This window comes from Mauremys reevesii, linkage group 1 (assembly GCF_016161935.1).
Source record: "Mauremys reevesii isolate NIE-2019 linkage group 1, ASM1616193v1, whole genome shotgun sequence".
Classification (NCBI taxonomy): Eukaryota; Metazoa; Chordata; order Testudines; family Geoemydidae; genus Mauremys; species Mauremys reevesii.
This window is the reverse complement of record NC_052623.1, coordinates 27,641,758-27,665,928: the sequence shown is the minus strand read 5'-3', so window position 1 is coordinate 27,665,928 and position 24,171 is coordinate 27,641,758. Positions and strand designations below refer to the sequence as shown.

The window sequence follows — 24,171 nt, the reverse complement described above, 5'->3', positions numbered from 1 at the left end:
AGTTGTTTTCAGGTTTTTAATTTTAAATAAGTTTCAGTGGTACTATAAAATCCATGTAGTCTGCTTTGATTTTGATTACTCCACCAATTTTCTTTAGTGGGGTGATTTACTGTATCTTTAAGACATGACTATAGTCGGAAAGCACTTCAAAAGACCTGATTGAAGTTTATGTTTTCCAGAAGAAAGGATTCTGAGCCAGTCGTCTCTGGAAGTTCTCATACCTAGAAGAGACAAAAGTTTGTCACAATTAAAATGGCTTCCCAATGATGCAACTCAAGAATTTTAGCTTTCAATTTTCCAAACCATTACTGAAGAACTAGCCCACATCACAGATTAAGTCATCTGTACAGAGGCAATATTTAAAGTATTTCCCCCACACACAGCATGGAAAACTGTTTAAATATAATCTTTCCCCTGGATGGTCTTCTCAAATAAATTTGTTAGTCTCTAACGTGCCACAAGTACGCCTGTTCTTTTTGCAGATACAGACTAACACGGCTGCTACTCGGAAACTTCTCAAACCCTGTTTTTCCAGTCATGCTTAACTTAACAAAACCAAAACATTTCTTGGATTACATACTAAACTACATAATAAGAATATTATTCAGGTTGCAAAGTCAAGCCTTCAGAAGTTAGAAAATGCCAGGTAAAGGTTGCCCATATACCCTTAATTCTGTCCCCTCTGATTCCATCTTGTGAAATAAATGAGGCTCTTGATTCTTGTGGAAAATATATCTGATTATGTAATTGAAGACAAATGCATATGTGTCATGTTCCCTTATAATTCATAGGAAGAGCACTAGATAAGTAGTTTGCCATTTTTTCTACGTATGCTGAAATAGTAGTTTAAACCCCATATAAGTACACTTCACAAAAATCCAGTGCTGAATTTAAAGAAATAAAAATAATGGGCTTTTAGATGCTAACATTCCCTACGGTGTGCTAATGCTTAGTGAAATTAATTATTCACAGACCACCCTACTTTCTCTATTGCTCCCATCTTGGACAAAGAGCATAAGTGATGAAAACAATGAATTTTTATAATCCAAGTTAATAATCTAAGAGGTTCCAAAAACAGGGCAGAATATGAGACTTATTGTGTGACTTTTCAATAAATATACTATAGGCTTTGATCCTGAGAAGCCAAAAAACAAGCTTCGAAATCCTCACTTCAACACAAGCTGTTCACACTTCACATATCATAATGATGAAATAGTCAATAGCCACAGGAAAAAAACATTCCTGCCTCTATGGCTTTTCAACAGATTCAATGAGGCATTTATGTAGTGAATAATGTCCCGTCAGGAGCCTAACTTATTTAACCAAAGGCCAAAAGGACACTTAAGCAAGTCTTCACACCAGAATCCCAGCAGCGGCATAGAGTGTAGCTCCCCAGTGAAATGGACCTCCTACCACTCTCTGGAAAGGTCCTTTTGCTGGGACTGGGCATCCCTAGGGGTTTTGCCACTCAAGGGCCAGCTTCACTGTGAGTTATCAAAACTGTATCAGGACTTGACCAGTCACTATCCTGACTATTTGTTTAACTCCTTTCCCCTACCCTTTGTTTCTCTTTCAGGGATCTTGCCTTCCTTTACGATTGTACAGTGCCTAGCACATTCTTGGTGCTATCAGAATCAAAGCATAAGAATGGACCAGCTATGTTCAGGGTAAGTCTTAGGATTTAAAATTCCAAACCCAAAGGAGAACCACTAACTACAGTAGAACCTCAGAGATACAAGAACCTCAAGAATGGAGGTTGTTCGCAACTCTGAAATGTTTATAATGCTGAACAAAACGTTATGGTTTTTTTTTCCAAAAGTTGACAACTGAATATTAACTTAATACAGGGGAACATGAATTGTTAGGCCAGGACAGGCACTCTGGAGGTCTGCACAGGCTATACCAATACATCTAAAAAAAAATAGAAATAGAATTGCATACTTCCAGTTCCAAGTTAGGTGTCTGGTTGACCAGTCAGTTCATAACTCTGGTGTTCGTAACTGAGGTTCTACTGTATATTAAAAGTCTGTCCCCCAACACTTCCAGACCTACAGTGGCTAGGAACTGTTACCCAAACCAGTTTGGGGCATAATTTTTAACTAATTAGGCTAAAGTAATTTAACATACTTTGCCCTGCTCATGCTAGATGGTCAAACCATGTTCAGGCAGTCGGAATCATTTTTAAGTAGTGTTTTAAAACCTAGTCTAGGTCAACATCCTTTGAATACATGTACCCTGGGCCAAGAGGTGATGACTTTGTGGGAAAAGGACTAGGAGTGTTCACACAATGTTGTTAACTAAGTATTTCTGAGAGACATTGATTGTAGCCCAAGAGGCGGCAGTGTGTTCTGCTTTCCAATGGTCAGAATCATTACAAGGAGCAAAGGCAGCTTCCGGAATCAGCCACATACTGCAGGTAGGGGTTAAACTGCCTGGTAGCAAACAAGTACAGCATTTTAATTATCCAAGTTTAGTATTTAAAGAGGCTACATAGAACAAAATACAAGAAACTACTACAGTGTAGCAAAGTCAACAGGAAAATTTTTAGTTACATATTTTCAAAGTAAGATTGCTGTATGGCATGAAAGTTAATTCAGTGCTATGAAACCCATAGTTTTGGTGCCTAGAAATTAGCTTATTGCTTGAGATATTTTCCTTTACCATTTCAGAACCACGTTCGCAGGAATGAAAGCTTCAGAGGGATTTGGCGTCATCTGGGCCTGCGTGACAGCAAACGATGAGGCAAAGTTATAGAAGCTATCCAGCATCTTCTGAGTGAACTGAAATACCAAAAAAAAACACATTGTAAATCAAATCCATATTTAGAACGTTGATTGTGCTTTTATCTAAAGTGCTGTTCAAATGATTAGCTAATCCTTACGTCTCATGTTGGGTGGATTAAATCTTTCTTTTACAGATGGGGGAAAGGAAGGCAGAGAGGTTAAGTAAAAAGGAAGCCTGTGTTAGAGAGGATTAGATCTAGAGTCACTAGTTTATAGTCCTGCTCTCAGACACCGCCTCTCTCAAGAGATGATCTCTTAGAAACTTAGAAGTATTTTGATTTTTATCCTGTTATTGTTTCTTTTCAAAAGATTAGTTTCCTGGAGTAAGTTTCTGAAGGAAAGCCTTAAAACGACCTCAAGATAAACAATTAAAATTTGTAAAGTCTTATGGGATTAATGGATGATGTAGCGATAAGACTTGGGCCTTGTCCTACAAACTAGCAAGTTCGTGGCAGCCTACCAATAGCACCTGCTTTTGATGATTTTGCCTACAAGTACCTCATTTTTTGTATTTGCTCACCTCGTGATAATTCCATGTAAGAAGAGGTTACTTACCTTTAACTAGAGGTTCTTCAAGATGTGCAGTCCTTATATGTATTTCACCATGGGTTATGTATGTGCACCATGAGCCCACAGTTGGAGAATTTGAAAGTAGCATCTGTTGGTCTGTGCATGCACCCTGGCTCACCTTATGATTCTGACCAAGGCAATAAAGGGCGGGGTGGACCAACAGCCACATCACTTCCTTCTCCACCACAAATCAGATAAGATCCAAAGTAGAGGGAAAAGAGGAGAGGTTATGGAAAACATATAGGGACCACAAAACTCAAAGAATCTCCAGTTACATGTAAGTAACCTCCTCTTCTTTGAGTGATGGTCCCTATGGTATTCCACTGTGGGTGACTGACAAGCAGTACTTAAGTAAGAGGAGGTGCAAGGATGAGGATGGTAGGGTCAAATGCAGAACTGCCATCCCAAATGAGGCATCAGCAGCCGAATCTTGTACCAGAACGTTATCTTGTAAAAACATGTGGATGGAGCTCCATGTGGCCGCTTTACAGATGTCTAAGAGGGGTACGTCCCAAAGAGACGCTACAGTCGTGGCTTGAGCTCTCATGGAGGGGGGTTTGAGAGCAGATAGAGTAGAATGCAAATGGATAATCCATTTGGAAATGCTCTGGATGAAGATGGCATAACCTCTGACTCTCTCCACGACAGCGACACACAGTCTCAGGGACTTTCTGAATGGTTTTGTTCTCTGCAGATAAAAGGCCAAGGCCTGTCAAACATCTAAGGAGTGGAGCCTATGCTCTTTATATATCTGTGTGTAGTTTCAGGAATGGATTGGTGAAGGTGAAATTCCAAAAACACGTTGGGATAAATTTGGGGTGTAGATATAAAGAAGCTTTATCTTTGTGAAATACAGTGTCTGGAGGGTCTGTCATCATTGTGCCAAGCTCATCAACCCTCCTTGCCAATGGCTACAAGAAAGGCGACCTTCATGGAGAAGTATCCGAGCGGTAGCTGTGTTTGCTGCTTTTACAGATCCAGACTAAGAGTCTTGTGGCACCTTATAGACTAACAGACATTTTGGAGCATGAGCTTTTGTGGGTGAATACCCATTTCGTCGGATGCATGCAGTACACATGTAGTACACTACATGCATCCGACGAAGTGGGTATTCACCCACGAAAGCTCATGCTCCAAAACGTCTGTTAGTCTATAAGGTGCCACAAGACTCTTTGCTGCTTCATGGAGAAGAGGGACATGGAACAAGTCACTAAGGATTCAAAGGGGCAGAGGAGCCTGTGTCAGAACTGAAAGAGCGAGATTCAAGTCCCACAGGGTATTATCTTTTGAAAGGGTGGGCAAGTTCTTATCAGGCCTTTCCAGAATCAAGTGGTTAGCCAGTGTGCAAAAATAAGAGTAGCTCTCCATAGAGGGATGGAATGCACTAATAGCTGCCAGATGGACTCACAGGGAACTGAGGAATAGGTTCGATGTCTTCAAAGATAGGATACAGTCTAGCATGAGTGGGATACCCATAGCTTCTGGTAGAACGCTTCTCTGCTGTGTCCAGAATGAGAAACACTTCCATTTAGATTGGGAACATTTCCTAGGTGAGTCCTTTCTGCTATTGGAAAGGATGTCTCACAGAGCCGAGGAGCACACCCATTTTAGGGCCAATGAACATCTAAACATCATGCCCTGAGGTGAAGTGGTAGTGTATTGGGATGCCTGATCCTGCCATTGCACTGGGTCAGGAGCTCAGGGAAGATTGGGAAGGTAATCAGAGGATGAGATGACAGGCATGGGAGTCTTTGGGGAACCAAAACTGCCTGGGCCAGAAAAGCACTATCAGGATGACTGTCACTCTGTCCTGTCGGATCTTGCATAGCACTTGTGGCAGAAGCAGTAGCGGAGGGAAGGCAAAGTTGAACTGGTATGACCAGGGAAAAAGAAGAGCGTCGCCCAGGGAGAAGTAAGCTAGGACTCTCCTGGAGCAACACGTGGCACACTTGTTGTTGGCCCAGAAAGTGAACAGATCCCTGGTTGGAGTTCCCCATCATGTGAAAATGTCATGAAGCCCCGTGTCATGAAGCTCTCTCTTGTGGTCAGTCACGAAGTGTCTGCAAGCATATTGTGCATCCCCGGAAGGTAGGCTGATCTGATTGCTGATGCACCAGTTCCAGAGATTGACTGCTTCTGCACACAGAGAGGCCAATCTTGCTCCCCCTTGTTTGTTGATGTAGAAAACCATCAGAGTGTTTTCTGACATTATGATGACATACATGGTGAGAGGTGATGAAAGGAAGAAGGAACTCACATGCCTTCAATAGCACCTGTAATTTCAGGACATTGATGTGCATTCTGGACTCGAGATGTTCGTGTTCGCTGTGCCATGTGGTTGCCCACATGGGCTCCCCAACTTAGTAGGACGCATCTGTAATAATGGCCTTGTCCAGGAAGGAGGGGAGAAAGGGGACCCCTAAGCATACCAAGAAGGGACAATGGTGCTTAGAGGGAACTTTCAGTGTGAGGTTCATAGAATGGTGGCTTGGAGAGTAAACTGACTGTAGCCATGCCTGAAGGCAACAAAGGTTTTGTCTTGCAAATGGAGTGACACAGGTGTGGGGAATGCCAAAGCCACCTCTTCATCCAGTGATGGTGATGGCAGTCTGACTGGTTCAGGTGGAACTGCCAGAACCAGAGCATAATACCCTGCCTTGTCGACTGGATCTGGGGATAAATTTGAGGTTCTCTCATAGGGGAGGCAGATGATGACACTTGTGGATCAGAAAGATTCCAAAGGGGGATACAATATGACCAGTAGGTGAGGTGGACAAGTGGTGGAATCAGGTACCAGTAAAACCGAGTCAAGGGAGGTGGTGGTTGGTCCTAGGGTCATGTGGGCCTTGTGGGGAATGGCAGTACAGGAAAAGTGGTTCCTCTGATGGTTCCAAGTTTTCTGAGGAAGAAACGGTTGACTCGGGTTCTGATGGTGGTACTGTCGGTGCTGATTGAGAGGTGTACATTTTATATAAGTGGGAGTGATAAATTCCACCCCAGTGGCAGGCCTCTCGGGGGTGATGTAAGCTCCCTAAAAATGGAGAATCCCAATGGAAGGAGGGATTCTGGGTCCAGGACAGAAAAAAACATCCTATGGTGCAACCATGGATCCAGATCTCCCCAGTGTAAGAGGGACTCCTACTGTACAGGCAATTGGTGGCAGCGATGATAATGGTATCTGGACATAAGATATCCTCATGAGACGAGTTGGTGGGTTTGCTTCTAGGCACGTCCGGTATCGGTGGAATGGATTTAGATGAAGATTTAGTCCTATGCTTCCTTATCTCCCAACTAGGGCCTGCTATGGGGTCAGATCCTCCAGCACTGAAGTCACACTTTGCAGCAGGAGGTGCAATCCTTGCTGATTCAGGCCCAGGTACCCAAGGCGGGTGGGTGTGAGGGGGTAGGATGTCCCCAGGCTGGGTCCGATTGAGGCCTCATGGTCAATTCCATGAGGTACTTACAGAGGCAAAGTGCCTGTCCTTCTCGGGTACAGCTGGTGAAGGACAGACAAATACTGTACTGAGCTGCAATGTGGGCCTCTCTGAAACATTAGAGGCAGCATTGATGGTCATCGCTGACTGAGAAGGATTGTGGGCAGAAGGTGCAGAGTTTGAAGCCCAGAGTACTGGGCATAAGTCTGGTAGTCAAATGGAATATGGGGAAGGATGGGGTGGAGGATGCTAAAGATTCTGACCCTCTCCATGCCGTGGTGAGTAGGGACTAAGGAGGTGGTCAGTCTGCCTTGCCCTTTATCACCTTGGTCGGAAGCACGAGGCAAGCTAGGGTGCATACACAGACCAACGGACACTACTTTCAAATTCTCCAACTCCAGGCACATAGGGTGTATGTGTAATCCACAGTGGAATACGATAGGGACCATCTCTTGAAGAAGAACAATCCAAGTTCAATGCAAGATAATTCAACTTAATTTTAGTTTGATATAAATGAAGATTAAATATAAAATGGAACAACCACCTCATAAAAACTATGTTTCCAATCATATCTCACACACACACTTTTTTTTTTTTAAATTACAGGCCAGTTGCAACTGTTCCTTTTGCAAACTAGTCTTTAACTAGTATAGCAAGTCCTCGACTTCACGACGTTCAACTTACGACGAACATCACTTACAAATGTTTCTGAATTGATACCCTGATTCGACTTACAACAATTGGTTTCAACTTTACGATGCTCGGTCCCGCAATGGAGCGTACTGTGTTTCCAAATTACAACATTTCAACTTACAACACAATTGGCTCCTGAAAATTATGTCATAAATTCAAGGACTGCCTGTAATTCATCCTAGTCATAATCCCTAGTGTTAGAGCAACCCTATTCCAGAGAAACGGTATGAGCCTTTGCCAGTATAGCTGTGCCAGCAGAGCCACCTAGTGGAGATATAGTGGGAGATGACAGGAGTTCTGACAGCATAGTTAAAACACCTCCCTGAACAACATTAACTAAGCCAACAGAACTACTCTGCTGTCAATGTAGTTGGATCTGCATGGGGGAGGGGAGGTATCAGCATTGCTGTGTTGGCTAGGAGGTGTGATTTTCCCCCCATACTTCTAGCCGACAGCTATGCTGGCAAAACTTTGTAGTGCAGACTAAGTCTGAAGCACATTTTTACATTTTTTATAACTTGGAATATATTTGTAAAAAGTAACTTGCAAATATCAAATGCTTCTCCCGTAACAAAAAAACGAGAAGTCCTTGTAGCACCTTAGAGACTAACAAATTTACTTGGGCATACAGCTTATGCCCAAATAAATTTGTTAGTCTCTAAGGTGCCACAAGGACTCCTTGTTGTTTTTGCTGATACAGACTAACGTTGCTACCACTCTGAAACCTCTCCCTTAACTGTGGGTATATCTACACTACGGGATTATTCTGATTTTACAGAAACCATTTTTTTAAAACAGATTGTATGAAGTCGAGTGCACGCGGCCACACTAAGCACATTAATTCAGCGGTGTGCGTCCATGTATCGAGGCTAGTGTCGATTTCCGGAGCATTGCACTGTGGGTAGCTATCCCATAGCTATCCCATAGTTCCCACAGTCTCCCCCGCCCCTTGGAATTCTGGGTTGAGATCCCAGTGCCTGATGGGGCAAAAAACATTGTCGCGGGTGGTTCTGGGTACAGCCTCACCCCTCCCTCCGTGAAAGCAGCAGACAACCGTTTCGCGCCTTTTTTCCTGGGTGAACTGTGCAAACACCATAGCACAGCAAGCATGGACCCTGCTCAGCTCAAGACAGCAATCATGGACGTTGTAAACACCTCTTGCATTATCGTGCAGTCTATGCTGAACCAGGACCTGCAAAACCAGGCGAGGAGGCGGCGGCGGCTACGGCAGCGCGGCAACGAGAGTGATGAGGACATGGACACAGAATTCTCTCAAACCGCGGGCCCCTGCGCTTTGGAGATCCTGATGGTAATGGGGCAGGTTCTAGCCATTGAACGCCGATTTTGGGCCCGGGAAACAAGCACAGACTGGTGGGACCGCATAGTTTTGCGGGTTTGGGACGATTCCCAGTGGCTGCGAAACTTTCGCACGCGTAAGGGCACTTTCATGGAACTTTGTGACTTGCTTTCCCCTGCCCTGAAACGCCAGAATACCAAGATGAGAGCAGCCCTCACAGTTGAGAAGCGAGTGGCAATAGCCCTCTGGAAGCTTGCAACGCCAGACAGCTACCAGTCAGTCGGGAATCAATTTGGAGTGGGAAAATTGATTGCAAGTAGCCAAAATGATAGCAAGTAGCCAAAGCAATCACTAAGCTGCTGCTACGAAAGGTTGTGACTCTGGGAAATGTGCAGGTCATAATGGATGGCTTTGCTGCAATGGGATTCCCTAACTGTGGTGGGGCGATAGATGGAACCCATATCCCTATCTTGGCACTGGAGCACCAGGGCACCCAGTACATAAACCGCAAGGGGTACTTTTCCATGGTGCTGCAAGCACTGGTGGATCACAAGGGGCGTTTCACCAACATCCACGTGGGATGGCCGGGAAGGGTTCATGACTCTCGCGTCTTCAGGAACACTACTCTGTTTAAACAGCTGCAGCAAGGGAATTACTTCCCAGACCAGAAAACAACAGTTGGGGATGTTGAAATGCCTGTAGTTATCCTGGGGGGCACAGCCTACCCCTTGATGCCATGGCTCATGAAGCCATGCACAAGCAGCCTGGACAGTAGTCAAGAGTTGTTCAACTACAGGCTGAGCAAGTGCAGAATGGTGATAGAATGTGCATTTGGCCATTTAAAGGCGTGCTGGCGCACATTACTGACTCGCTCAGACCTCAGCCAAACCAATGTCCCCTTTGTTATTGCTGCTTGCTGTGTGCTCCACAATCTCTGTGAGAGTAAGGGGGAGACCTTTATGGCGGGGTGGGAGGCTGAGGCAAATCACCTGGCCGCTGATTACGTGCAGCCAGACACCAGGGCGATTAGAAGAGCACACCAGGAAGCGGTACGCATCAGAGAAGCTTTGAAAACGAGCTTCATCACTGGCCAGGGTAGGGTGTGACTGCTGTGTTTGTTTCCCCTTGATGAACACCCCCACCCCTTGATTGACTCATTCCCTGTAAGCAACCCACCCTCTCCCTTCAATTACAGCTTGCTTAAGGAAATAAAGTCACTATCGTTTAAAAATCATGTATTCTTTATTAATTCATTATAAAAAGAGGGAGAGAACTGACAAGGTAGCCCGGGTGTGGTTTGGGAGGCGGATAGGAGGGAAGGAAAAGGCCACTAAAAAAATTTCAAAATAATGACAGCCTTTTGGTTGGGCTGTCCACAGGGGGTGGAGTGGGCGGGTGCACAGAGCCTCCCCCCACGCGTTCTTACACATCTGGATGAGGAGGATATGGAACATGGTGAGGGTGGTTATATAGGGGCTGCAGCGGCACTCTGTGATCCTGCTGCTGTTCCTGAAGCTCCACCAGACGCCGGAGCATGTCAGTTTGATCATGCAGCAGCCCCAGCGTTGCATCATGCCTCCTCTGATCTTCCTGCCGCCACCTCTCATCTCGAGCGTCCCTCCTGTCCTCACGTTCACTGGCATCTTTCCTGTAATTTCCACGTCCTTCCACTCATTCAGATGAGCTCTTTCATTGCAGGTCACTTCCATGATTTCCGAGAACATTTCGTCTTGTCTCTTTTTTTTCTGCCGCCTTATCTGAGATAGCCTTCGGGATGGAGTAGGGAGCCTTCAAAAATTTGCAGCTGCATGAGGGAGGGGGAAAAAAAAGGGAGAGAAGTATTTTAAAAGATACATTTTACAGAACAATGGTTATACTCTTTCACAGTGAACAACACTATTCACCTTACATAGCACATGTGATTTCACTACAAGGTCGCACTTTGCATCTTAATATTGAGTGCCTGCGGCTCTGGTGTTAGAGATCTCACAGACGCAGGTCCGGGCAGCAGAATTCAACTTGCATGCGGCCATGATAAGCCATTGTCTTTCGGCTTCTGCAGCCTTCATATACACAGTGCCCTCCTTTCCCAAATACAAAGCAAAGCCCGTTCAGTGCTGCTTCTTTCCTGTTAACATGTGGCAGCAGAAACCACCTCCCCATCCAATTCTCTGGAATAATCGCTTTACCCCTCCCCCCACCGCGTGGCTGGTAGCAGGGAAGATCCCTGCTAGCCAAACGCAAAAAAGCTCAGCGCCAATCACCACCTCCCTTCCCCCTGCTTGGCTACCTGCAAGGAAGGATTTCTTTTAAGCAACAGGCAAACAGCCTGGTAGGAATGGCCATCTCTGTCCCCTTAAATTCCTGAATTTCAACCAGGTTACCATGAACGATATCACTCTCCTGAGGATAAACAGTGAGATAAAGAGCAGATGTTGCTTGAATGCCAGCAATCACCAGGACCATACACAGCTAGGCTTTTTGTCATGCAATGATACCAGATTACTTGCTACATGCATGGCGGGTCAAGTGTTCTACCATAGAGGACGGAATAAGGCTGCCCTGTCCAGAAACCTTCTACAAAGGCTTTTGGAGTACCTCTAGAAGAGCTTCACGGAGATCTCCCTGGAGGATTTCCACTCCATCCCCAGACATGTTAACAGACTTTTCTAATAACTGTACTGGCCGCAAATGCGTCTCAAGTCCTCAGGGCAAATTAATCATTAAAAACGCTTGCTTTTAAACCATGTTTTATATTTACAAAGGTACACTCACCAGAGGTCCCTTCCATGGCTTCATTGTGTGGGATAGTGGCTTGGGAGGGCTGGGAGGGTAATTCCGTCAGGGTGAGAAAAAGCTCCTGGCTGTTGGGGAGAACGGAGTGCTGTGTGCTCTCTGCAAGCTCGTCCTCTTCCTCCTCCTCCTCCTCCTCATCTTCCCCGTCCGCAGAATCCTCAGCCCTGGCTGAGATTACCACCCCCACCTCGGAATCCACAGACAGGGGTGGAGTACTGGTGGCGGACCCCCCTAGAATTGCATGCAGCTCAGCATAGAAGCGGCATGTTTTCGGCCCTGCCCCGGACCTTCCGTTTGCTTCTTTGGTTTTCTGGTAGGCTTGTCTGAGCTCCTTAACTTTCACACAGCACTGTACTGAGTTCCTGATGTGGCCTCTCTGCATCATGGCCTTGGAAATTTTTTCAAATGTTTTTTCATTTCGTCTTTTGGAACGGAGTTCTGTTAGCACGGAATCCTCTCCCCATACAGCGATCAGATCCAGTACCTCCCGTGCGGTCCATGCTGGAGCTCTTTTTCAATTCTCAGGAGACTGCATTGTTACCTGTGCTGATGAGCTCTGCGTGGTCACCTATGCTAGTGAGCGTTCCATGCTGGCCAAACAGGAAATGAAATTCAAAAGTTTGCGGGGCTTTTCCTGTCTACCTGGCCAGTGCATCTGAGTTCAGATTGCTTTCCAGAGCGGTCACAATGGTGCACTGTGGGATACCGCCCGGAGGCCAATACCGTCGATTTGCAGCCACACTAACCCTAATCCAACATGGCAATACCGATTTCAGCGCTACTCCTCTCATCGGGGAGGAGTACAGAAATCGGTTTAAAGAGCCCTTTATATCGATATAAAGGGCCTCGTTGTGTGGACGGATGCACGGTTAAATCGGTTTAACGCTGCTAAATTTGGTTTAAACGCGTAGTGTAGACCAGGCCTGAAACTACCAACAAAAGGCATTAGCTGCTTTGTCAATTATCTTAGTGGTGCAACAAACAGTAATGGAAGATTTGGTGCTTCAGAGAAATACTGCTCAGAAACCATCCTGTTTTTCTCCTCTCCCTCCCCATGCATGCTTAGTATATTTACATAAAAACGGGATTTGTTTAGGTGTGCCAGTTACGCCTGTTGAGTACGCCTCACTTGAAAGTCACTCTGAAGTTCATCGCACCTCCACAGTTAGTTGTGATGGCAGACTGCATTATACCTTTATTTGGAGGAAGCCGCAGCAGATATGCCAAACTCACAAAAAAACCTGCAGAAATTGGGTTTGTTTTTGGCTTAATTGGCTGGTGAGTTGATTGTTGGCTAGTTTTTGGCTTGTAGGTTTTTTTTTTTAATTGGCTCCCGGAAAGCAGGGGTGAGGGGGTGGAGAAGGGAGTCAGTGGTGCATAGCGGGCCCATCACAGTCCCAGACTGCACGTCGGGGGTCATCTAGTCACAAAGTGTTGGGGTTCTTAGGGATTGGCTTGTTTTGGCCTTGTGTTGAAATGGAATTAGCTTGATTTTTGGCTTATTGTGAAAGTCAGGGTGCTTATTTACCACGTGAAAGTTGGCAACTGTGAGCAGCAGTGAACAGTGTGATTAACACTGCTAACAAGTTAGGCTTCTCAAGTGCTCAATTACAGTTCTTTAGGGGTCATTGATCCTATCACACCACAACCATTAATTATTTGCAGTGAAGTTGATCATAAATGCCTGAAAAGTTTCTGCAGAACTGAAGCAACAATTTATTGTCTGGATCAAGAAGCCAAAAGCAGGGTCTATCCCAAGCAGCTGCAACTGGCATAAATTTCCTGTGGTTCTGCACACTCCTCCCCTTTCTCTGTTCAACTGCCCAGGTGAACATCAAAAACCCATTTACCTCCCTCTCTGTCTGAGATAAGCCTGGGGAGGTGGGACATTGCTTAAATCTAGGCCCAAAATATGGCAGTCCTCAGTGTACAGGGCAGTTTCCCTAGAGAAGGGGGGGGGGCTTTCAAAGGTACCTTTTCACTGAATGGTCAGGAGACTGGGAGGAGAGAATGGACCAGAGGTACTGCTCAGAGGTGCTGGAGCAGGAAGAAAGGGTGGTTGTGGCAAAGGGAATATATATCCAGTTGAGCATGGAGTAGATCAGGGTCCCTGCACCAGCAGCAAAGCTGTGCATAACAAATCACAACGGCAAGAAGCAGGAGGATCTAGCCAGCTAAGGCAGCAGCATAAGCCTGCTGATGGAGATATCACAATATCTGCCTCAAGCCCAGTCCAACTGCTTTGGCCATTCCCTTTGTTCCCCAAGTAACAGCCCTTAGCTTCAATGTGCAGCAGAGTCTTGTATCAAGAGTAAATTTCTTCAGAGTATGGTGGTGACAGATTTGGAGCTACTCAGTAATAATTATAAATAATGCATGTTGGTTACTGGAATACTGGAATATTATATGACTACATTGGTTTAAACTGACAAGAGTGTCTGGAAAAACAGGCAGGAAAGAAAATGGCTCAAGATAAGCCATTCCTCAGCAAACACTTGAGCTGTTAAAGGACAATGCCAGAATCACTGGCTCATTATCCTGCTGTAGCTACAGAATTGGTTTTAAACAGGAAAGTCAAACCTTGGGGAAACAGAAGGAAAAAAAGAAGAAAAAAAGAAAAAAAAACTATAGCAGGGTTTAAAAGGGACCCTCTTCTCAGAAGAGAAGCAGTAAGTGTTCAGGGGAACCAGACTGAGGCTTGATTTACACTGAAACGTACTATCGGCATAGCTATTTTAGTCAGGAGTGTGGGGAAAAAAATACCCCCCTCAACATAGTTATGCCAGCAAAACTCCCATGCAAAAGTGGTGATGTCAATGGAAGAGTGACTCTGTCAACACAGCATATTGTTTGGTGTGCCTATAATGATGCAAAAACTCCTGTTGGTGTAGGCTGCACCAGGGGGCTATGTCAGTATAGTCTTTCTAGTGGAGAAACAGCCTGGGACCTAGTGGGGGTGCCTGAAGACGATAGATCTACCTAGGCTACATCAGGGGACAGTAAGGGGAGGTCTACCCTTAAATTGCTGCATCAGTGCAGTTTCACCAATGCAGCTGTGCTGTTGTAGTGCTTAAGAAAAGACGCTCCTATGCTGAGATGGGAGAGCATCTCCCATTGTCATAGTTAATCCACCTCCTTGAGAGATGGTAGCTATGTTGACAGCAGAACCTCTCCCATCAACACAGCACTGTCTATACAGGGGAGATTAAGTCAGTATAACTATGTCACTCAGCGGTGTGGTTTTTCATACCCCTGAGCGACATAGTTATACCGATATAGGTCCTGTAGTGTAGGCCTGCCAGAAGACTCTAGACACACATGTATTAGACTGTTAAAATCTTTTCCCCCACTCTAGTGCTTTGGGCCTATTACTAAACAAAATACTACTTTTGTTTTAAGAAAACTGTCTGATCACTGTACACGACTGGTCAGACTCCCAAGGGAAGAACCACAGGTGCATAAACTCAGTCACACCCGCAGTACCTGGTGTAAAAGTGAGGGAATTGCAAACTTTTGCCCTGAAATTGGTAAAGGCACAAGGCCTAAGGCAAGTGAAGTTGGAGACACCAGGAAAGGGACAGAGGTGCAAGCTAGCCCTGAAACTCTGTGACAAAAGACTTAGCTTACTATTTGAGCTGGTATTCCACCCCAAGTGTTTCCCATTCCCCAAGTCTAGGCACTGTATTTAAGGTCCCCCAACAGCTGGAAGCCTGGAGAGCCCTACTTTAGCTATCTTCTTAATGCACCAAAGCTTCAGTTTCAGGTCCTATGATGGAAAGGCTTAAAATATTATTTTAAAGAAATTTTATTTGAATTATAAATCATGTACATAGAACTACTTGACTGAAGAGGGAAATATACCAGCATTTTACGCAACAGTAAGTATGCAGACCATGGCAATGGCAAAAAATACATGTCTATATTTTCCTAAGGAAAAAATCTCATCTGAAGTATTCTGCTGAATGAACAGACTACCAGATCATGGTTAGCTTGATAACATACAATTGGGGGCTGTAGTTTTGGAACTATTTGTGCCAATTTTTCACACCTGCCCTCACAGAGAACTTGATTCTTAACTGGCTCATACGCTAATGAGCGAAAGACTGCTGGAAACAATGTTTTTAAATTACCTGAGTGAATGAGTCTACTGATGATACAGCAGCACTTGCTACAGGAGTCTGCTGGGCCAAATGTTCCAGCAATTCCACTGAGATCCCAATCTGGGCTACAGATGGTGTCTGAGGGATGTTCATTGCTCCAAAGGGGTGTTGGCTGCCTTTCCCTGAAAGAAATAGCACAAGTAGCAGAAATGTCAAACTTGGCATCAGCACAACTATTATATTAAGTTTAAGTCACCAAGATTTCTTGTGTGTGAGGTTTCTTGTTACTTGCCAAACAAAGTTCTCTTTACATACAGAATTATGAAAAATTGTGTATAGCTCATATACTAAGTGTGTGAAAAAACGCAATGGATAAATTTAAAATATAAAAATAATCTTTAATCTTACTAATAACTGAGGAATAGAGAGATAATCCCTAACAGACCCTTACAGGGAAGGAGTTTTGTAAGGAAGAGTTAATCAGTTTTTAAAATCCCCTAAGAAGTAAACTAACCTCCCCATTGAACCAGCTGGGTTTTTACAAGATTTTTACAAGATTCAGAAGTGTTTGAACCTCTTGCTATTACTGACTTTTCCAGTACAACAGGGAGTATGATTTTTTATTTTTTTATTTTTTTTTAAGCTCAGGAATATGATTTTATAGTACTACCCCATCCTTAATATGCACAGAAATGTTTACAAAAAAACCCAGAACTAACAAGTACTGATGCACAGTCCTTTGGTTCATTCATGCATTGTATTTATGCCTTGGATTACACAACTATTATGCATTTATTTTTAGACAGCCCCTCATCATGGTCTCTGGATGCTGAATGAATTTTTAAATGAACGTAAATAAACCACCATCTTGAACAGCACCTAGTAGCAAAAAAAAAAAAAAGGTAAGTGAACACTTGTGAGAGTTGGTATAATGGTTCACTCCAGTGGTTCACACTGCACTATGCACGTAGGCAGCTGTTTGAGGGATCTTCAAAGCTATCTCATGTAGCATGCACTGGAGTAATCCAATCTCAGCACTATAAAGCCACCAATGACTGTATCAAGGTCCACATCAGAAAGAAATGGTTGCAAAATAAAGAGGCCCTGCTGGTCACAAAAGCCATTAGAGAATCCATTAACAATCCGGCTGAAAAGCATTAATAAATAGCAAACCTTTTGTGCAGGCATCATCCCAGAGCTCCAGCATCACTTCTGACTCTTCTAAACTGAGCTTTAATCAGTTCTAAACCCAAGCCTCTGGGGCTCACCAAAAATACAGAATCATCTAAATTCACTGAAATCTGTCACTCCCTCCTGTTCAACATGTATGGGAAGACACAGAGAATGCCTGAAATGCCATTAGATGTGAACGAGACACACAGCTGCACATAAGTTCAAGTAAATGTTGCAGAAGAACATCCTCCCAATAAAGAAGCAACTGCTCAGTACCAGCCTCTGGATCATCTTAGCAGGGAAGAGCAGAGCCATTCAAGAGCTATGCCATAGTCCACACGCCAATAAGTGGTATCACAAGCTGCTGACTGAGCTAAAAGAAGACTACACCACCACGTGACCTAGCTCAATTGCTAAAATCTCTGCCAGTGAGACTAGCACAAGTCTCTGCCCTGCCCCAACTCAAAGGAATCAAGGAAATCTGAAGACTCCAGAAGACAGTTAATTCTTCAGCAAAGGCCTAAATCATTAGTATGTAGGAAGCAGGTACCCTGTCCTTCCTTAGGGAAGCACATCCAAAACTCTTCATTATCACCCACTTCTGAAAAAGCAGGGGAGAGCATAGCCTATGTAGAAACTCAATTAAGAGTCTGTTAATTTTCCATGTAGCACTGCAATCTGCAATGAAGTAAGTCTAGCAGTTACATTATCCGCCACCTCTATTGTATACTACATCTAGATTTGTTTTGCCAAATAGTAGCTACTGAGCTCAAGAGGAGATGGTCCGACTCACAAGAGACCTTCTTAGTTTAACCCAATCCAAACATACCACAAATGTCTCAGCACCAAAAAAGGCAGCTGTCTGAGCCCTCTCACTACCTCTTGGTGGTCTAACCCACCCACACGCTGTTGCCCTCCTCTTTCCTAGTCGCCTCAAGCATCGCCTCCTCAACTGAGATCTGTTTGACACATACATGCACACCTTCAGATCTCATACAGACTCCATAACTGAATATTAAAATCTGTAATGTAAAGTCTCCCATGAGAAAAGCACATACTGGTCCTTCAATACACAAATTTAGCACAAGGCAAGTAACAATCAGACATGGTGCTTTAACCCACTACTTAGAAATGCTTTGCGTAGCATATTTACTTAAAGTCAGCCTGTGCTGCAGGGAGACATCACAGCCCTTTCCTTTATATAATTAGGCTCTACAGGAGAAAATAAAGCCATTGGAAACCAGACTAACTGAAGATCATATTCAAATTCCAACTCTATCCAGTTTTCTGTGATTAAAAATGCTGATAGCAATGAAGTTGGTAGAATTCTCCATATCTTTATGATCAGGATGTTAAATTTACAATTCCCTTTCCTTTGAACAAATCAGCTTTTCATCTGTATAAAACTATCCAACAACTTTAGAAATATACCAGTGCTCAAAATAATCAGAGGCCATCAGTGTACTTTAAACCAAAAAGCGTACCCATCCTCCCACTTCATATGCAAGTCCAGACCCTCTTTGGATTGCCGGCTCCTCTGTGCAATGCTCCAGCATGCACACATTGTTAGTGTTGAACACAGCACAGAACAGATACTCAAGATTTGTCCACTTGTGAGGATAAAATAAAGTTATCCTCTTCTGCATGTGGATTATAGTCTACCATCACAACCCCTATAAAATAATAGGTGTGTTTTGAGTGCCTTGCTCTTCTATTCACAACATATAAATCATAAATTCTAAGGAACATGCAGTATTTCAAAATATTTCTCAAGATACAGACTATTAAATATTTTTGCATTCACAATTTTGCCCTCAACAGCAATGCTGCAAAAGATCCCAACATTTCAGGAAAAGAGCAAGCAGGGATAGGCTCTTCATACTGATCTCCCACTTCTCTCCCTTTATCCAACTTTTAGCCACAGTACTCAGCCATTTCAGAGCACTTTCTGGCTTTGAAATTAGTTTGGGTAAAACAGAAATTGTGTATTTATTCTCTAGCCATTTCCATTAATCAAACGCAGACATGGTTTTATACCACAAGTTTTGGGAGGGAGAGACTAAACCACCACAGCACCAGATAGCACAAAGTTAGAGGGAGCAAAATGGTGACCTATACCTCTAAATATTACCCCCATTTGTCATCTCATGTCTACAATCAGATTGTAGTTCTTTGGTGCCAAGAGCACATTTTTCCTCTTTCACAGCAAAGTGCTTAGCACTTTTAGGCACAGCAAAAAATAAATAAAAGCAAGCTTCCCCACTTCATGAGGAAAGCATCATCTTTACACTCTTTCCTGGTGAGAGTCAAATGTAATTTGTCTAAGTTAGTCACGGTTTAAAGGGAGATTTGGAAGCTGGCACATAAAGTGAGCAGACAGCTGCAAGCAGCTGCACTTGCTATAGTGTTACCAGCTGCTTCTGCTCTAAAGATCTAGTGGCTGGCTACAACTGACCTGAGAGGTAGCATCTTTCATCAGTGCCATTTTGTTCTCATTTAAATTTACTGCTTTTGGTCTGCACCTTTTCCTTATGGCATTCCTACTTGACAAAAAAAAGGCCACCAAAACAGCATAGCAAAGATAATCTTGAAGACTTGCTAGACAAGTTCCTGACCTCTGGACACATGGCTAGGAGGAAAGGAAGCATTCAGACCTTAGAACTTCTTGGCACAGCAGTGCTGGACAATGATACATCATTGGAACCCAGTACAAGTATCCACAAGAATCATTTCAAAGATTCTAAACTCAGCTAGGAACATAGTCAAAATTGATCTTATCCCAGTTTTGCTACTGGAGAATAAGCAAATCCTAAAAGGGGATCACAGTATCAAGCAGAAAAAGTCAAACGCTGCAATGAGCTTAAAAGCAGAGGACACCTTCTGAAGATTTAAGTGATAAGACCCAGCATCAGTTCAATTAGGCATGACAAGGATATTTAAGTGCCTAATTCAAAGCTAAGGGCACTTAACTCTACTGGGTGCTTATTGTACCAGAACTGGTACTCAGAGCCTTTGTTACTAAAAGCACTTAAACGGTAGATTTGATCAGAAAGAGAGTAAAATTTACCATTACTAAAAAGATCAGCTCCTGTGTATTTCTATCCTATCTGCTCATTTTTCCCAAAAATGTACATTTATTTTCTTTTTACTCCTGTTTGTGTTGCAGAGGCAATAAAGCTTTGGCAATGTGAGGAAGTTTCTACTCTGGCAGTTAGATCACTCCCCACTGCAGAATCCTTACAACTGGTGAAGATGCAGGATCCCAGAAGAGCAACAGATTGACTGTCAAATCCCTGTAGTTTACAGGCTTGGTAGCAATCAAAACTTTTATATGAACTGAGTTGATGAAACACAAAGCATTCCTAAGATGACATTGAACAAAGTAAAAACAGAGTATACCACCATTTTCTCTAACTTTTGAGATCCAATGCATATGTTACATCAGCAGTGGTCAGAGCAATATGTTCAATTTTTCAGCACCTTTATTAGGCTGCAGGAAAGGGACCTGGAGAAGTGGATGACCCTGTTTTACTTCTGAGATCCAGAGAAGAAGCCTGCTCTTTCAGCCCAACTACCCCCTGCTTCAGACTAAACAGCTGCCAGCTGCTCACTCCCATAGCCATTGGTTAAGTGGACATATACACATTTAGTACTGCAAATGGACTGCATTTAATATGAAACATTTCCTTCATGTTATTGAAAAGGACTAAGAACCTATCTGTAGGTTTGATAGAGGGATCAAAAGGGAAAAAATACAAATGTAGCATTAAGCAGAGAGACCTTTTGATTTCCTATTAAAAATTCTGATCTACTCAGGTTACCTGAAAATCCTGTAGGGAGAAGCCAGAAATATTCCCCTAATTAGTGTCTTTTGGTAACATGGGGATAAAAATTGATCACAGCAATCTCGGAAAAGCAGGTGACTCATTACCATGGTCACTGCATTCATGTTTTTCAAGACATTGCTAGAGCCACTTAGGCCTACAGAAGATAGATAATTTCTTTATTGAGGGACTTCTGATTTGAAGTCAAATATGGTTGCCTTGTTTCCAGCCAAACTGAAAAGAAAAAGATTTAGATTTTATCATTATTACAATGATTGTCAGCATTCATGTTAACTAAATCTCAAAAAAAGAAGGAACAAAGAAGGTAAAGAGATAGGAAGTCCAGGTTTATTAAGAGCGATTACATCTATATAACTAAGGTTTTGGGTTTTTTTTAAGTCCTTCTAATTGACAAAGTAGGATAATTTCTGTAATTAAATCTACCAATAACTTATTTTGATATTGTGGCTTGTAGTCTAGACTTCACAATCACCTGGTAGCAAGAGATTAGTTAAAGGTTCTTTCAGGACTTCCAATTCTAACATCACACTCATACCTTTCTGAAGTGCTTTTCTTGTCATGATTGGTTTCAAAGTGATTTTTTTTTTTTTTTTTTTTAAGAAACAGAAAAATTCTTTCGCCTGCTTGACTTACTGGAGTGCAAAAACAGATACTTTCCACATCAAGACTTTTAACTCATCAATAATACAAACGGCTGTACAAAGATTCTCAAATTGTCATGCAACTAGTTTAGAGTAGTCCCAGAAAATCTACTATCATTGAGAAGTTTAAAAATTAGAACATTAAACAATAGAAAAAAATAATGTAATTTTGAGCGTACTCAAACATCTAAGATTTTAAGTGGACATTGAAATGTATAGTTTCTCTGCACAGCCTGAGAGGGCTGCTGCTGGACCAGTCTGCCGGAGAAAAATTGCAAGTGTCTCATTGAAACACAGCTGCATCATCCAAGAGGTTCAAATTAGAGGTCCATTCCTGCAATCTTTTACTCAGACAAGACTCCCATTGGTTTAATTGGGAACTGTAACCAATCATAGTTGGGACTGCAGGATCAAGAACTAATTTCCTCTCTTCCTACTGCTGTCCTCATTACTTTCTCTGATGTGCTGTTACCTTTTTGACCCACCTTTACAAAAATGTCATCCTGCCTTCACCTCTGTGAGGTGTGAACTTTAAAGCTTAATTGGAAGGAAAATATTCACATGCATGGGCAGTTTTGCTCTCTCTCCTTGGAAACTAAAGAGAAATCTTTGTCAATGCAATTTTAGTGTATATACAAAGAGTCAAAAATGCATTAGTGAAGCTCCCATAACAGTAACACAATTGCATACACTATATTAATGTACGCATTTAATAGTCCAACTAGTCATCATAATTATGTGCAATTTCGGCAAGTTAGTTACCTTGTGAAAGCTAACTTCTATGTTCCCTGACTTTATGCTTAAGTGTGATCTTAAGATGCGGCAGGTAGGCGATTTTGAATTTTCTCTCTCACAGCTGTACTGCTTGGCCTTAAACACATTTAACTTTTACCACTCCCATCCACTTCAGTCATTTTTTTTTGCTACCCCATGGCCATTAGGCAAGTAAAAACCCAGTCCAAGTCACAACTGAGCAGATTTTATAACCAGTTACTGGCACAGTTAGCTTTAAACACAAGCTGCATTTGCACAACACATGGTTACAAATGTTTAGTTGCCTTGTTACTGGATTTTGCCTCTGTCAGAGAGCTAGGCTGGCACATGACTGCCTTCCTGTACCCAGTTCAGCAGGTGTTTAGGTTTTCTACAGCACGGACAAGACTCCCAAATGTGCCAGTCTGGCCAGTAATCTTTCCTCTCAGCTCCATGCACAGTGGGACATTTCAAAGTGCATCACCAGTCTTCCTGTGACTGGCCCTGCTCTCTGGGTACCTCCCTGAGCACCTTATCTCCTGTTGAGGCAACGCAGGATAGCTGTCTAGATTTTCCCAAAGTGCACCAATAGAAACCCAAAAGGCAGACTGGTAACTGCAGGTGCACTAACTCAGTTGTGACAGTAAAGCTGCTGTATAAATACAAGCTGAATCGTGTTACTTATAACTGGTCAGGTGACCATGCCTCCAACTGGTTAAGGTATCAGAAATTGTGAGATTAGATGAAGGGTTCTCCTAGCCCTCAGTAGGATTTATCCCTCTGCATTTATACCATGGATGATGTCATTAATTTTGTATCTTTATGGCACTGAGCACAAGTTATCATTTTGGGGATTGCTATGTGTTGGGATTCTTGGGGATAGGATGGGGGTAGAGGAAGTAGTGTCAAAGTAAAGTGTGGTTCTATTCTAAGCATGGACTTGTGGGGTAGCATTTATCTCAACAACAACAGGTATCTTACCCAGTTTACAAGAAGGAACAGTATAACTGCAAGCCTTGCAAACTCAGCTGTAGAGCCCACAGTCAAGGTTTGGTTTTTTGACTGACTTCAACAATAAAGATTCTACAACTGAAACTTAGTTAACAATTGTACTGATGATATTCAAGAAAACTAAGACTCCAATTTGCTCCGCCAAATTTAAGTTGGCTCTGCAGCACTAAGAGTAGTAAAAACATATTTTACTCAATAAAGTGAGAGATATGACTAAATAGACACAGAACAGATCTAGTGTCCCACTGTTGGGTCTTGCCCACATGCTTAGGGTCTAACTGATTGCCATATTTGGGGTTGGGAAGGAATTTTCATCCGGATCATATTGGCAGAGACCCTGGGGGGTTTTCACCTTCCTCTGCAGCATGGGGCACACGTCACTTGCAGGTTTAAACTAGTGTAAATGGTAGATTCTCTGTAACTTGAAGCTTTTAAATCATGATTTGAGGACTTCGGTAACCCAGCCAGAGGTCACAGGTCTATTACAGGAGCGGGTGGGCAAGGTTCTGCGGCCTGCAATGTGCAAGAGGTCAGACTACTTAATCATGATGGTCTCCCCTTGCCTCAAAGTGTACAAGTATACGTTTTTCCAATCATTAGTTACCCTCACTGTTACAAATTTAAACCTTATTTCCAGTCTGAATTTGTCTAGCTTCAATCTCCAGCCATTGGATCACATCTACCTTTCTCTACTAGACTGAAGAGCCATGATTTGTTTCCCATGCAGGTACTTCTAGACTGTAATCAAGTCATCCCTTAACCTTCTCTTCATAAAGCTAAATAGATTAAGCTCCTTGAGTCTCTCACTACAAGGCAGGTTTTCTAACCCTTGAATCATTCTGGTGGCTCTTCTCTGAACCTTCCCTAATTTAGCAACATCCTTCTTGAATTGTGGACAGCAGAACTGGACACAGTATTCTAGCAGCAGTCAAACCAGTGCCAAATATAGAGGTACAATAACCTCTTTACTCCTATTCAAGATTTCCATTTATGCATCCCAGTATCACATTAGTCCATTTGGCCACAGAACCATGCTTGTGTTCAGCTGATTAGCCACCTCCACATCTTTTTCAGA

The 24,171-nt window shown here is 43.1% G+C and overlaps 1 protein-coding gene across 3 annotated transcripts in view; it reads right to left on the bottom strand.

Moving 5' to 3' along the window:
* The window catches only part of HIKESHI (heat shock protein nuclear import factor hikeshi), a 28,730-nt gene continuing 4,559 nt past the window's right edge, over positions 1-24,171 (bottom strand). For all 3 annotated transcript variants that reach the window (XM_039544728.1, XM_039544730.1, XM_039544731.1), the window contains exons 3-5: positions 15,704-15,855; positions 2,662-2,780; positions 1-221 (exon numbers count right to left, since the gene is read on the bottom strand). In XM_039544728.1, the coding sequence (XP_039400662.1) occupies positions 167-221; positions 2,662-2,780; positions 15,704-15,855 (326 nt within the window). In that variant the 3' untranslated portion in view covers positions 1-166. The remainder of the gene's footprint in view (positions 222-2,661; positions 2,781-15,703; positions 15,856-24,171) is intronic.